Below are 13823 nucleotides of genomic sequence, written 5' to 3' on the forward strand. Positions count from 1 at the left end.
CCATTATAATTTTTACTGCGGTGTTTTATTTTTATCCTTAGGGTTTAAAAAAAAAAAAAGAAAAACAACGTCGTTCAAAACTTCACGAGTTTTTGCGCTCTCGTCTGAATGGTTTGCAAATGAGTTGTCTCTCCCTGTCTCCCTCTTCTCTATCCTGCCCATCTCTTCTGCTCTAATTGGTTGAGCGTGGACAGAGCTCTAGAGTTAGCTGGGCGGAGGGGGACTCGATGGCGAGTGTGTGCCGTAGCCTCGCTCTGAGCGTACTTGCCGTGGCACTCCCAGAGGCGGGGTCAGAGAAGTGATTTGTTCTTGCGATGGCCCTGCTCGGTCACGCCGAGTCCCTCAGCGCTATCCTCGTAAATGATAGATGTCTGATCTGCGTTGTACGACGGGAGTGGGGAGGTTATTGCTTGGACTCGGTGTCCCCGGCTGCACTGCTCTGTTGAGAGGTTGAGGTGAAGTGACGTGTGGTGAATAATGCACGAGGCCCATTTGATGCAGCAGACCTCGTCCGTCATACGGAAGCCCTGGATGGTGGTCTCTGCAGGCGGTGGTCCTGTAGAACAGATGCACGGGCAACGTCCCCCTGCAGCACATGCCCGCCTTTTCCCGTGACGAACGGCATTCATAAATGACAGATTGATTTGTGCCAGTGAAGTGTTGTGGAAATTATAGGCCAGGGGCAGCAGGACAGGGTTGATGTCATTGCGTGGGGGCCGTGGTGAATAACTGTGGTTAGCAGTGTGCCGCTGCACCAACGTCCTGCTGTTATTTGATGAACTTGCTCAAGAGGTCAAGTCTACAACAGTATTTTGCACCAATCAGCACAGTCCAGGGACGGGTGTATATTTTGCAGCTCTTGAAAGTGATGTGTACAAGTTAAATACAACAAGCCAAAAAGCTTGTAGCTAAAAAAGGTAAACTGAAGTTTTAGAAAGGTTTCTAGTTACGTTTTTAGTTATAGTAATGTTATAATATTGTTACGTTTTTAGCAATATTACTACCAAATTCGAGGGTTCGGCAACTAATCTGTGGTACAGTCGCACAAACAAGGCCATACGTTCATGCTTTTATACCATTATATTGTGCTTTCCAGCAAGTTTGTGGTTTTATCATTGGTTGGGGAACATTATCTTGATATAACATTGTACGTCCGACCCCCAAAAAAACATCTGCGGTCAGTGGTAATTGGTTAACTTCATTTATGTATTGCTTTCGAGCTGTGGGTCATGTTGGACATATGCAGATGCGGCAGGAGAATTGGGTGGTGAAAGGAATTCTACAAGCTGGGGCTGGAATGTGAATCCTTTTTATTCAGCAGTTATAAGAGACCTGACTTTTTACATACAATTTAATTTGTCCACATAGACCATATACAGCATATATGCAATTACATTAGGTGGAACAGGTAAATGTGTTGTTTGAGCTGTGGAAATAGTCTTGAACCCATCATTCATGCTTTCTGCTTCCCGCTATGCACCAGATGTGTCAAAATAGGGTCCTCAAAGTTAAGAACCCTTTACATTCAGTCAGTTTCTTTCAGTCAGATTTATTGTATTGTTGTAAAAAAATCAATACAGATCTCGTTCCAGACAAGACAAGAGTGTTCAGTTCTGTGTTCTGTTTAATATGCAATAAATGTTTTATTCGTTATTATTTTTAATGTAGAACATATTGGTCATCGGCTACTGTTTCACATATATCCTCTTTGCTTAATTGCCAAAAGCCCTTAGTTCTGAATATTCTGAAGATGGGAGACGGCAGCTGATGGTTTCACTGCGGATGTCAGCTGGAAGAGCAAAGCTGGCAGTTGTTTCTCTTGGATTACATTAGTGTTCGTACGTCATTATCCCCGCTCCGGCCTCTTCCAGAGGAACACTTTGTCATGATTGTAAGGGTCACGAGGGCTCAGATGAACTCAAAACCAGACTCCCACGCCCCCCACCCCCACCCCTGTTCCTGCTTACGGTAGGGAGCTTTAAATATGATTCAAACTCCTAAAGGAGAAAAAAGGTGGGTTCTTTCACCCCGGCCGAAACCGTTCATATTTTCAGTGTTTTTTTTTTCCTCTCCTTTTCTGGAGTCTCTCTTGGAACGTGGAGGTTCTGACGGTGCAGGTGTGGACGCCGTAGCACCAGCACACCCGGACCAGCCTTGATGTGTACAGATATGGCACCTTTTAAAAAAGAGCCCGGTGACTCACGGCGTGCTCCCCCCCCCCTCCGTGGATGTGTGGGTGCTCGTCCTTGAACGCAGATACTGCAGACTGATATTGTTTTTATTTACTGCCGGGGTCGGACAGTTCATCTGTGCACGGTTTAATACTGTACCTGTGGTTTCTACAGAGACGAATTACGCAATCCTGCTTCCTACATCAGTAGTCTGTTGCCTATTTTAGGGTATTTATTAAAATATATAACACCAGTCTGTTGAAAACAGGTGGCATGGACCTGATGAGCAGAATGCTTCTTAATTTGAAATATGTAAAATCTAAACTCACGTCCTCATTATTACTCACAATAACTGTTGATTATTCCATATCATTAGCACCGTGGTATGAACGTTCATGTTGCAATATCAGTTTTATCGTTATACAGCCCATTATACTGTAGGAGATATGATCCAATGGTGCAAACAGAGGCCGACGATGGGAAATGCCGCACAGCAGTAGGAGTTAGAGCCCATTAGGATCAGCGAGTTAATTTAGGACACTAATGAGCACAAACGATCATTTAACATTAACAAAAAAATTAAAATCACCAAACCGCTCAACCGGATAACGCTCCAATGAAAAGAAGACGTCAGCAGTGTACCCCGGGTCGTACTGAACCGAGATGCAAAAAATGTTAATTAAAAGGCAAGAATATTCTTAGAGAGAGTCAAAGGAGGGGCGTCCTGGATTGGATTTGCTCTGAGATCATTTAAATTAAATATTACACGATTTCATTCCTTGAGACCAGAGGCTTTTAAAAAATGCAGTGTTTTTGATGTCAAGAAAACGTGATATTCTTCAATTTTGATCAAATTTTATTTATTTTTTTTTTTTACCAAATTAACAAAGTGTAAAGAACACACTGTTCGTACAACGGGCCCTTCAGAGAAAATCCTCTTTGAACAGCTTTACTAGCCACTGCGTAAACCGAACACTGCGTTGTGAGCTTTAAAAAAAAAAATTTAGAACAATATTTGCACATGTGATGCTTCAATTTATTTTCAGTGTTATAAATGCAAATATTTATTCGGCTCGGTTGGGCAAATACCAAATACCCTTCAGCAATCCCAGCGTCCTTCCCCTTGGCCGAGGAAGCATCAGACACTCTCAGGGGGAGAATTTCGCTGAACACTCTCAATTTTCCCATGATTTTCCCATGATGCATTGTGACCCAGCCATTCCGCTCAGTGGAAAATAAGGGCTTTTGTGATTTCTACCTCCTGCCTTGGCGAATGGGGCGTGTGCTGCAGTAGGTGGCCTGTGTTTCTCCAGGGTCCGGGCCTGCAGCAGACACGACGCGTCGCTGTTTGAATAATCTCGGACTAATGGTCCTGCCTTCATGTGTGAGAAAAACTTTAGAAGTTCTAAAACTCACATGAGGTTGGCTGCAACACAGAAAGGCAGTGCAGAGTGAAAAAGTATTAATGAAATATTGCGATATATTCGAGGTAACAGGCAGCTAAAGATATTACGCTTAAAAATATCACATGAAATACTTAAATACATGAGCATTTTTTTTTTATTACTGATTGGGAAAATGTGATGCAGCTTTTGATTCGAATTATGCCATTGGTTTTGATGGAACAATTCAAATTAAATCCTGTCCAGTCATTGGATAACAAGGTTATCTGAGGATGCACCACATGCAAAACATTTTGCTCCTGATTTGAGTGTTTTTAGCTTCTGAAAGTGACCTGGTTTTGTGACCTGTAGTGACACTACAGGTTATGAGTTGGGCGAGCAGTGCTGTCACCTCGCAAATGAATTCTGCCTCCCCATCTGGTGATTTCGCAGACTGGATGGCTAGAAGCTTCTGGAAAAGGACCGGACGCCGCTGTGACAGTTGGATCTCAGACTCTTTTCCAGATATTTAATGGAGTTTAACCCCAACGCCCGAGCTGTGACTGGGTAGCCCCTCAATCTGCATCACGGTCCGAATTACTCAGCCGAGTATGGTAGCTGAGATGTGACGATGAAGCGGCACAGCCCGAGAGACAGACACACCACACACATACTGAGGCGATTACCTCTGGCTTTGGCGCGTTAGATCCTCCCTCCAGCCGGGGTGCCAGCACTGGCCTTTTTAATAGGTCATTATTTTCTTTCTTTCTTCCTCGTTTCTTCCATATATTTATATGTAATTCTTTTCCTTTTAAAACAGAACCCACCGGGGCCTGATTTCAGCTTGCTGATTAACTTAAAAAAAAAAAGCAAAGAAGGAGAGGAAAAGAAAAGGCTCTGAAATGGGCAACGTTTCCCAGAACTCGTCTGTTGGCCGTGTGTTCCTGCTGAGGGGCTCAGATGTGCTGCACATTTGCTGGTGTGGGAGTCTCAACCCGCCGCAGCTTTTTCCCCGCCTGCCCTCGGCTGCAGAAAGGGGTGAGGTGTGAGGAGGTCAGGGGTCAGAAGACAGGCGCTGTGTAGAGATGGATTTAAAGGGCAGCTCCTTTCACCTCTTGGGAGTGTCGCTGGCTGCTTGAATGATCCATATTTGTGGGTCTGCATGTTTGTGTGTAGGGTGTGAGAACATGCATGCATGCATGGTGGTCTGCACATGCCTTTCACGTATGAACGTGTACTAGTGTATTTTTTTCTATGCACGCTTACATGTTTCCATGTAAATAAGACTTTTTCATCTGTCATGCAAATGTGTGTTGTTTTTAATTACTTTATTTATGTATTTGCACAAGTGCATGCGCGTGAGTGCCAGACAGTGTCACAGGGCCAAAAATGTCACCTACAACAACAAGAGGGCAGAAATCTGCACCAAACGGCACGCTTCCAACGACAACCTCCTCAGAGTTCGCCTCCATCCGTCCCACAGACCCGTTGTCTCTTCTTGTCTTCGTGGTCTTTCGGAACACTTCTGTGTGGCAGGGGTAACGGGCCTGCAAACATTTTTAACACTCGACAGTTGGAGAGCATTTGCAAGTGGGGGAATTTGAACATTTGACCGAGGATTGTACTGCCGAAAGCGTCAACCAACAAAAACGAACAATACTTGCATTACGTGCTGCATTATAACATGCATCGCGGTGGAACGTAGCGTAGGTGAAGAATGCCGTGTTCCTGTATGCCAGAGGACAAGTGAAAATGGAAAACGATGCATCGGGCATCAGGGCTAATAAATGAAGGTGTAATGAGCATGTGCGGCGTTTACAAGTGTGATCTCATATTGAAAGCAGCAGAATAAATGAGGGCAAATTCTAGATCCGTTTTCAGGTAATAGTGTAACAGGAAAGTTAGTGATTTTGAAGGGGTGGTGCAGCTTCAGTTGAAGGTCCACTTTAAGGCTCGTATCATTCTTGCATAATCTCTTTGGTTCGCTTGGAAACCCTAACACTTCATAAACACACTCAAACACAAACAGTAATATAATAAGGCAATAATGGGCATTTTAGGACAATTTAGTCTATTGAATAATGCCATAATTACATTTTTGTTCACTTAGTTTTAAAATTGAACGATTGCACGTCTAAATAGAATTTGTAGAAATGTACACTTTATACTGCCTTGACGAAAAAAAAAAAAAAAACTAAATGTCAGCCTTACTATTTAATGTCAGTGTAATGTGATTATAAGGGGTGAAAGAAGTACATGTTTGTTCTGATAGGATGCGAAGTTTGACAACTTATTGTTCTGTATGTCAACAACTGTGAACTCGAATATGAACCTGAAGTGGCCTCCGTTATCAAAGTGTGACTGTTGGATTCTCAGATAAAACATGGACGTGTGCGAGCATTGAGATTAGAGCAGTCAACTCGTTTTTTTTCCCAACTGAAGTCCAAAATTCTGTGAAAAGGCTTTTTCAAACTGAAAAAGTGCAAATGATTTATGGCTTTAGAGCAGTGTGTCCAAGATAAGCCAGGACACCCCATCATCCTAATGAGGAGTAAGCAGTTAGTGAGGATAGTGAGTTAGTCTATTCGAAACGTGATTGGTTGGTTGGTTCTTGCTGCTGTCCTATAATGTACCTATGCTGCCCCTACTGTTTGTGTGCATATTGCACATTTTGTAGCATGCATTTCTGAGCGCCTGTCCACGGCATAAGACGCTAATGTAATATCCCGAAGGAAAGTTCTTAATAATGACCATTAAGGTTGTGTATGTGTCCATGTTGGAGGAAGCTTGTCTTCCTGCTGCTCGTATCCTATAACACCGACACACAAACAGTATTACAGGGGTATTGTTTGGTACAACAATGCCATTTAAACCCGAGTCACCTTTCAAAACCGAGCCTCCCATTTCACTCATGCGTCTTAATATGATGCGGACTGTCATACCCTCAGCGGTCTTTAAAACCTAATAGTGAAGAAGCAGGAAGATGGCCTGTGTCCAATATAAGCGCAGTGCCGGGAGTTCCGTTCAGATTGAGATGTGGTTACCCGATCAGCCGTGCAGTTCTACTATTTAGTGGCGATTCTTTTTTTTTTTTAATGTTTAAATTTCATCAGTTCACGAGGTCAGGCCCACAGCGGGCGCCTGTCCGCGCCGCTGACGTGGCTCTCGGCGCGGCATTACTTTTATTACAGTTAGTGCATGCCCCTTTCCGCAACAACTGTCGCACACAGCCGCCGAATTCAAGGGGGCCTTTCACAAGCGGCCAAATGTGTGCCAGTCGTCCAGTTGCACAGATAAGAGACAAACAAGTGCGACAAGAAAGCCTGTCTTCGCTCTAAACGCAGCGTTGTTTCGATTTGGTGTGACCCGGTTCATGTGTAAATAGGAGGTTCCCAGCATGCCTCTGAAAACACAGTAATTAAGCATCCTTCTAATCTAAAATAACCTCAGTGGGAGTCGAGCAGATTTCGAGCGGTCGTTTCCCGGACATGCGTTTGATTGGAGCGCATCTCCTCGTTCACTATGCAGGAGCCGGCGGAGCCTCGGAGCAGCCCCGCGACTCACTCCCCCCTGTCTTCTCTCGGTGTGTTTTTCAGGCGCCGCCATTGTGAGCCTCGCCGGGGTGGACTCGGATATCCGACAGGGCCAGGTCGGCGGATTGGATTTCTCTTTCGCCGGAGCCTCCCCTTCCTCTTTTCTCCCGTCCGCTAGTTGGATTTCAGCAGCACCGCCGCCCACCTCCCTCACCGCCGGCTGACCTCCGCCTCACGCTTCCCCCTCACGAGCGTCGAGGAGCCAGAGGACGGTACGAGAATGTCGTCTAGGCCCTGATACCCAGCAGTATGTCAGGTAAGGGGGCTGGGTGTGCTGGCGGGTTTGTGAATGTTCGGAGTGACCACGCCCACTGTCGCACACACACCCAGAGGCGCACGGCTGCAGAAATTGATGCAACCGAAAGAGAAGGTCCACCTCCCTCATTAGTGGCAGCAGATTGGCAGGGCGCTTTTCCCATGTTTGGGCACGTTCAAAACGCGCCATATAAAAACCAGGGAAGAGGAGGACCTTTATTTTTTTCCCAGGAAATATGTAAGTATTCTGTAGTGCACGACCCCCCTTCGACTCCCTCCCCTTACTTTACCTTCCCGGTGGCCTTTCTCAGCCCTCCGCGGGGTATAGGGCAGAGCAGGGTGAAAAGGCACGAAGCAAAGAGGGCTTTTACTGGGACGAAAGGCTAAAAGCCGCCTTTTTTTTTACGAGCTCACGGTGCCACGCTTCAGGAGCTATTTCAAGCGGGTAGCAGGGGCTTTCTCTCTCTCTTAAATCCTGCCCTTTTGCATGCATCTTGTAGAGGAACGGCAGGTTTTCCATTACGTTATTTTGTCTCCCATCAGATAAGAAGTTTTATGAAGCGTAGACGTGCTTGGGGGATTTTTTTTATGGTATGCGATTAGCTAGAAAGAGGGGGGCGGGGCTCCCCTCATTTGTTTGTTGTATTGCTTTCGAACGCATGCTGCTTAGTGCTGAATTATAGAGGAGAACCTCATCCTCGGACAATAACTCGATTCCTGCACATGGGCCCTGAGCAGTCTGGGAGCTATTATTTTGCACGGATGAGAAACCCGTTGACCTTTCTTAATGGCGAAGGGTCAGCGAGTTTTCATGTCCGCCCATTTAGTGCAGCAGTGCTTCCCGAATTGCCCTCCAGGGGGCAGTGCAGGTGCACTGAGCAGATGAGGGGCAGTGACGTGATCATGTTGGACACTCGGTGGAGTTACACAAGTTTGTCTTTGGGGGTCCGTAAAACACACTGAAGGCTGAAGATGAGGTTGCAAGTTGTAGGCTGTAGGAAATCAATAGTTTTCTGAGTTTGTCCAACGTAGACTGGTCGCTACGGATCTAGCTGCAGGCGAAAGGAGCTTCTCTCTTCCTTTCTCGGTGCCCTCTTTAGATGATCTGACAGGGAAAAAAAAGAATGGCCTGTGTATGGGCTGTATTTATTCAGATAGTAGACTGTGGGTGCATGGTGCACCTCCAGATCTCCGGGATAGAGCCCTCAGGTCTCTTTCTGTCCTGTCAGCCTCTCTCGTCGAGCCTCTCAGATGCTCTCATTTTTAAATCAGAGTCAGAGTAAAGAAAAAGAGAAATGCTGCGTGGCAGCAGGAGGTGAAGGTCAGAGGTCGCATGCCGCAGCACGACTCGAACGTGGCCCGGCGTGTTGGGTCAAACCGCAGGCCCGTCTCTGCACGTCTGGGAATTGGGGCAGTCTGGCTTTCGTAGGCTGGCCTCCACTCTTCCAGTTAGAGGTGAGGGGACTGGGCGAGATTCCCCAGAATCCCCTTTTTGGGCGCGAAAGTTTCCCAGCGTCCCGGAGAACGTTACTCAATTAGGGTCAGATGCGTGTCAGCAGACAGATGTGCTGCTCGTACGCAGATGCACACAGAAAATGAACGATATTAAAGAACGCATTGTACTCAAAATACACATTATTAGTATGGAAACACTCATGTGCTCACTCTCACTCACTCACTCACTCACTCACTCACTCACTCACTCACTCACTCACTCACTCACTCACTATCCTCAACCACTTAGTCCTGTCACTCAGGGTCATGGTGCCGGAGTCCATCCCGGGACACTGGGCGCAGTGCAGGAACTCAATTCACATGCCTTCGGACAGCGAGTGAAACCGGAGAACCGTGTTTTTTTTCCCGCTGAATGTCCTCGGCTCGGACCCAGCGTGGACGGATAAACAAATAAACGAATGGAGCATTGCACTGCGTGGTCCCGCGGACCGAAGATTTCTGACGAATGTTTGCCAGCCGAGTGCGCTAAAGAGCCCACGCGTCCAGCGCGGAGCTGCGCGCTGAATCCCATTGTTTTTTATGGGATGCACGTCAGAAGGGCGTCGCTCGCTGCACACAAAGCGGCCAAGGATGTTGCACAAGCCTCTGCAGACGTCAAATTGGAGTATTGTTGAACTTTGACCTCTGCTACAGTGGACACATGAATGCCAAACCAATAGAAACAAAGCATTGAGGTGTTTCGAGCCCACGAGAGGAGCATTTGGTAATACATCCGTGAAGACGGAATGACCGAGAGCGTGAAAATGCGGTAAAATCACGCGCCGTTTTACGCCTCTGTAGTAGGAAACGTCGTGCAGAGAGTAGAGCAAGGGGCTGAGGTCAGGCAGATGGAAATAGCTGCCGGCTCGAGGGCCGCCGTAGGTGCCAGGGTAACATTAGTCAGGCTTGGCAGGGAGGGCCGGTGGCAGCCGCGGAAAAAAAAACGAAAAGACGTGGGCGTCGCGTCGCCAGACTGGAAATGTCAGGATTTTGGAGATCTCAGCACCACAGGCCTGGGGTCCTCCACAGGGACGCAATTTTGGTTTGGGTAATTTGTGGTGCCAATTTTGTAAAAATTCTGTCATTTGGGGTATCTGGCTTTACTCTGCCGTTACTGTCTGGGTAAAACGCTGGTTTCTATACGTTTTACTATTGTTTCTATTCCAGGCTCCCACCCTCAAATGTCCCCATTTTTCCTTCATTTTGTTTCGTGAAATGTGGCCACAGTGGGTCACATCCTTCTGTGGACTCATTTGTTGTTGCTTTCAGAGTCCAGAGGTGAACCCGGGGTCCTTTGTGTTATCTGTGCGTTGGTGGGAGGGGCCTTTGTTCCGTTACGCCTGCAGGTCAAAAGGTCGTCCGCTGGGCACAGCGATCAATACTGAAAAATAACAGTCGCACAACCGAGGGTTTAAAGAGACAAACAAAAAGTATACTTTGTCCTTGAACAGTAAGTAATTCAGCCATAACATTAAAACCAGGGTGTGTGAAGGTGTGTGTGTGTGTGTGTGTTTAACTTTGAGAAGGAACAATGGAGCACTAGACAAGTGGTAAGTCTTCTGGGATTGTTCCTGGTATGCAGTGGTTAGTACACACAAACGTGGTCTAAGGAGTGTCAGCCGAAGACACAATGATGGCCCCTGAGCTGATGTTGCATAGGTACTCCTCCTTTGAAATGGTATTAAGTGTCAGGTTCAAACTGTTTTTCGTTTACTTGGGTAAAAAAAATGTTGTCAGGCCATCAAGGAGTCGTTGTGAGAACACTGATGTTCTCCGTGGCTTCAACCGTTGGACCATTGACAGCGTCAGAACAGGCCGCCCGGGTGTCTTATGATACCATGATGATCCCAGGCCTGCCATCTGCTGCTCTCTGGCACCCGGGACAAGTGGCTTCCCCTGGGGAGAGCATCTGCCTGCGGAATGCTCACGGGGGGGGCCACGGCGTGTTTTCGGCGAGCGTGCCATTGTGCCATTCTTTCTCTTGGCTGTGCAAAGACAGCCGAGCAAACTGGGCCTTGGTTTGCGCTCGCCTTCGGACTTCAGCAGCCTCGCTGGTTCGAGAGGAAACTCGATGCAGCGAGGATCCTGTCCGAAATCACATGCGTATTAATAAGAATTATTTCAGCCATCTCTTATCATGGTGTTAGACGACTTGGTCACCATGCCTTGGGGGTGTGTACACATGTGCATGGGCAGTCTGGTCTGGTCTGATCCAACAGAAGCATTCATTTGGTAGAAATTTGTATTGAGTACCCCCGCTTTTGCAGTGTTATTCACTGTACTTGTTAGTGGTCGTAATGTTAATGCAGTGGAGTCTTCTGGCATAAGGGGGACCAACTAAATTGTATGCAGTATAATGCTCTGTGGTTCAAGCCGTTTAAAGCCGAACCGCAGTGGAGGGAGATTATTTGGCGAGTGACAATAGAAATTTCAGTTACTCCCCTCCATAAAAGAAACAAACAATTCAGCACCATTTGGGTGTGACTCATGGTAAATCTGGTTAGGCGTGGCCTTCTGTTATGGGTGTTCTATTTAATTAGACCCACGCCATGGATCATAATAAGATGAAGTGTAGTTTTTTTGGTCTGGCCAACATCAGGGAAAGAAATCAAATATGTACCTGCATTAATCACTGAATTATTTTCCCATGATTTATATTTCACTGAATTTTTAATTATTCTCCCCTGATAATGGGGCAGTGGTGGCCTAGCGGTTAAGGAAGCGGCCCCGTAATCAGAAGGTTGCCGGTTCGAATCCCGATCTGCCAATGTGCCACTGAGGTGCCACTGAGCAAAGCACCGACCCCACACACTGTTCCCCGGGCACCTGTCATGACAAATTTCACTGTGTGCACCGTGTGCTGTGCTGCTGTGTATCACATGTGACAATCACTTCACTTATTCTTGACATTTTCAAATATTTGTATTCAGGTTTTAGGGACTGATGGAAGGAAAAACACAGTTTTGAAAATGCGTGGAAATTTCTGAACATAGATAATTAGCTAGATTAATAATTAGCTCACTCACACTTCTTCAGTTATATATGCAGGGAATTGTAACCATGAGTACTCCAGCATAGACTGAGCATATATTTTAATAAAACTAAATAATGAGTCAATTTTAAAACACAATATATTAAAAATAAATATATACAAAAATAATAAATACATTTGCACCATAAATTAGAATGAACAGTAAAAGTAAGGAGGAACAAACTGATTTATTCCACAAGATCCATGTAATAATGATGAAATAATTGTTTCGGGAAAGGAAATGCGTAACATGTGGCTCATGTAAGGAGACGCACGGGTTCTGGCCTCTTTGCATGGCTGTGAATCCCGTCAAAAATCCCGTTGGTTGGAGTCCATTAGCCGAAAATTACTGGTGTGCGTTTGTAATCTGCAGCTTAAACGAATTTCAGTGAAATTGAAGAGCGTATTACACAAACCTGCCAGTCACCGCATGCGTAATTCTCTCGGTTTTCATTATGGCACATTATTGCACTTGTTACAAAGACAGTGCACATTTAGACATTTGACACTGAAACGCTCTATAGGCTCTATTTCATTTTTTTAATTCACTGTATGCAAACCAAATACATAACCTTTGTGCTCTAGAATTACAGAAGCCATTTACACAAGGAATAGCAATACCTTTTTTTAATGGTATTAAAAATACAATCCAATTTTCCCCCGGAACTTTGCCTTCTTCTGCCATGTGAAGGAAACCTTTTCCAAAACAATAAAGAATGAAAAAAGATGAAACTTTTTTAGAACCATCTTGGGGGGAAAATGATTAATAAATAGCTTTTTTATATCCCCTCTTTTAATTCATCAGAAGTTCTCTTATCAAAAAACAAAGTTATTGCACTTAGTGTACTTTAGTGTACTTCTGATATGTCTGTTCATGGTAAATGTATTCACACGGGAAGAGGCGTACGGTGGAAGTCTGCCCATGGGTTTAGGCTTCTACGGGTTTGCATGTTTTGAGGGACTCTACCCCAGTGATGTCCAGCGCGATGACAAAGGGGCGCGAGGCTTTCCGGAAGCAGTTTTTGGGGGTCAGGTGTTGCCGGTGATTAGCTGTGACACATCCTCGTGCCAGCCTCACACTCGCCCAGACGGGATTATACTCCTTCATCATCGACCCCTCGCTGAGGCTCTCCCGTCGAGCACGACAGTTTTGTCCCCTACATATTTCAGCTTGTTATTGAGCGTATTGATTAGGCTCCCCCTGCTCCTATTGACCTGTTGATCTGAAGCCCCCTGACCCTCTGTTCATGAGCTAATGTCGATTAATGAAACTGGACAAAGCCTCTCAGCGCTTTCCGTGGCTGGCGCGCGCAACCCGAGACAAGGCAGTTAGCCGTCCGCCCCCATGCGGGGTACGTGGCATATTTCCCTCGGCGCGATGGCTAATCCCCCTGTGTTTATGACAGAGTGGGACCGGGTGTGCTCTGGGGACGGCCGCCCGTCCTGTTTATTTCCCCTCGCCTCACCCCGACCGGCCGGGGGAAGACGGCCCGGCTAACGCGCAACTTTTCAGGTAACGCCGTGTCCCTGGGGACATCTGGCTCAGGATGACATGTCAAACCAGGCCCTATCCCCAAGCGCTGTTTGGGCCGTGCTATCCGAAAATTGTACATGACCAGCTTTGAACCCCCGGGACCTCAAGTGATCGATCAGGGAGCGAATAAATGGGTGCAAAAGCTTACTTGTAGGTCCACAGTCACCTAGAGCCAGGGACCAGAGCAGAGAGCTCCTATAGTGGCGGAGAGGCAACTTCTAGGCATTGGACTAACTTCAGCCATGGGAATAGTTATTAAATTGCATTCAACTGGACTTATGATTACCACCAAAAAGCTTCTACTCATATTTCGAGAAATTAGATATGTTTGCTGAGGGACGAGCTTCTTGAAGACCTTGCAAG

The 13823-nt window shown here is 46.2% G+C and overlaps 1 protein-coding gene across 1 annotated transcript in view; it reads left to right on the forward strand.

Annotated features, from left to right (window-relative positions):
* thrb (thyroid hormone receptor beta) overlaps positions 1-13823 on the forward strand; it is a 59112-nt gene that overhangs the window by 33579 nt on the left and 11710 nt on the right. The window contains exon 3 of the mRNA XM_028963558.1: positions 7150-7402. Coding sequence (XP_028819391.1) covers positions 7396-7402 — 7 coding nt within the window. The 5' untranslated portion in view covers positions 7150-7395. The remainder of the gene's footprint in view (positions 1-7149; positions 7403-13823) is intronic.

The sequence above is a fragment of the Denticeps clupeoides genome, chromosome 20 (genome assembly GCF_900700375.1).
Source record: "Denticeps clupeoides chromosome 20, fDenClu1.1, whole genome shotgun sequence".
In the NCBI taxonomy this organism is placed as follows: Eukaryota; Metazoa; Chordata; class Actinopteri; order Clupeiformes; family Denticipitidae; genus Denticeps; species Denticeps clupeoides.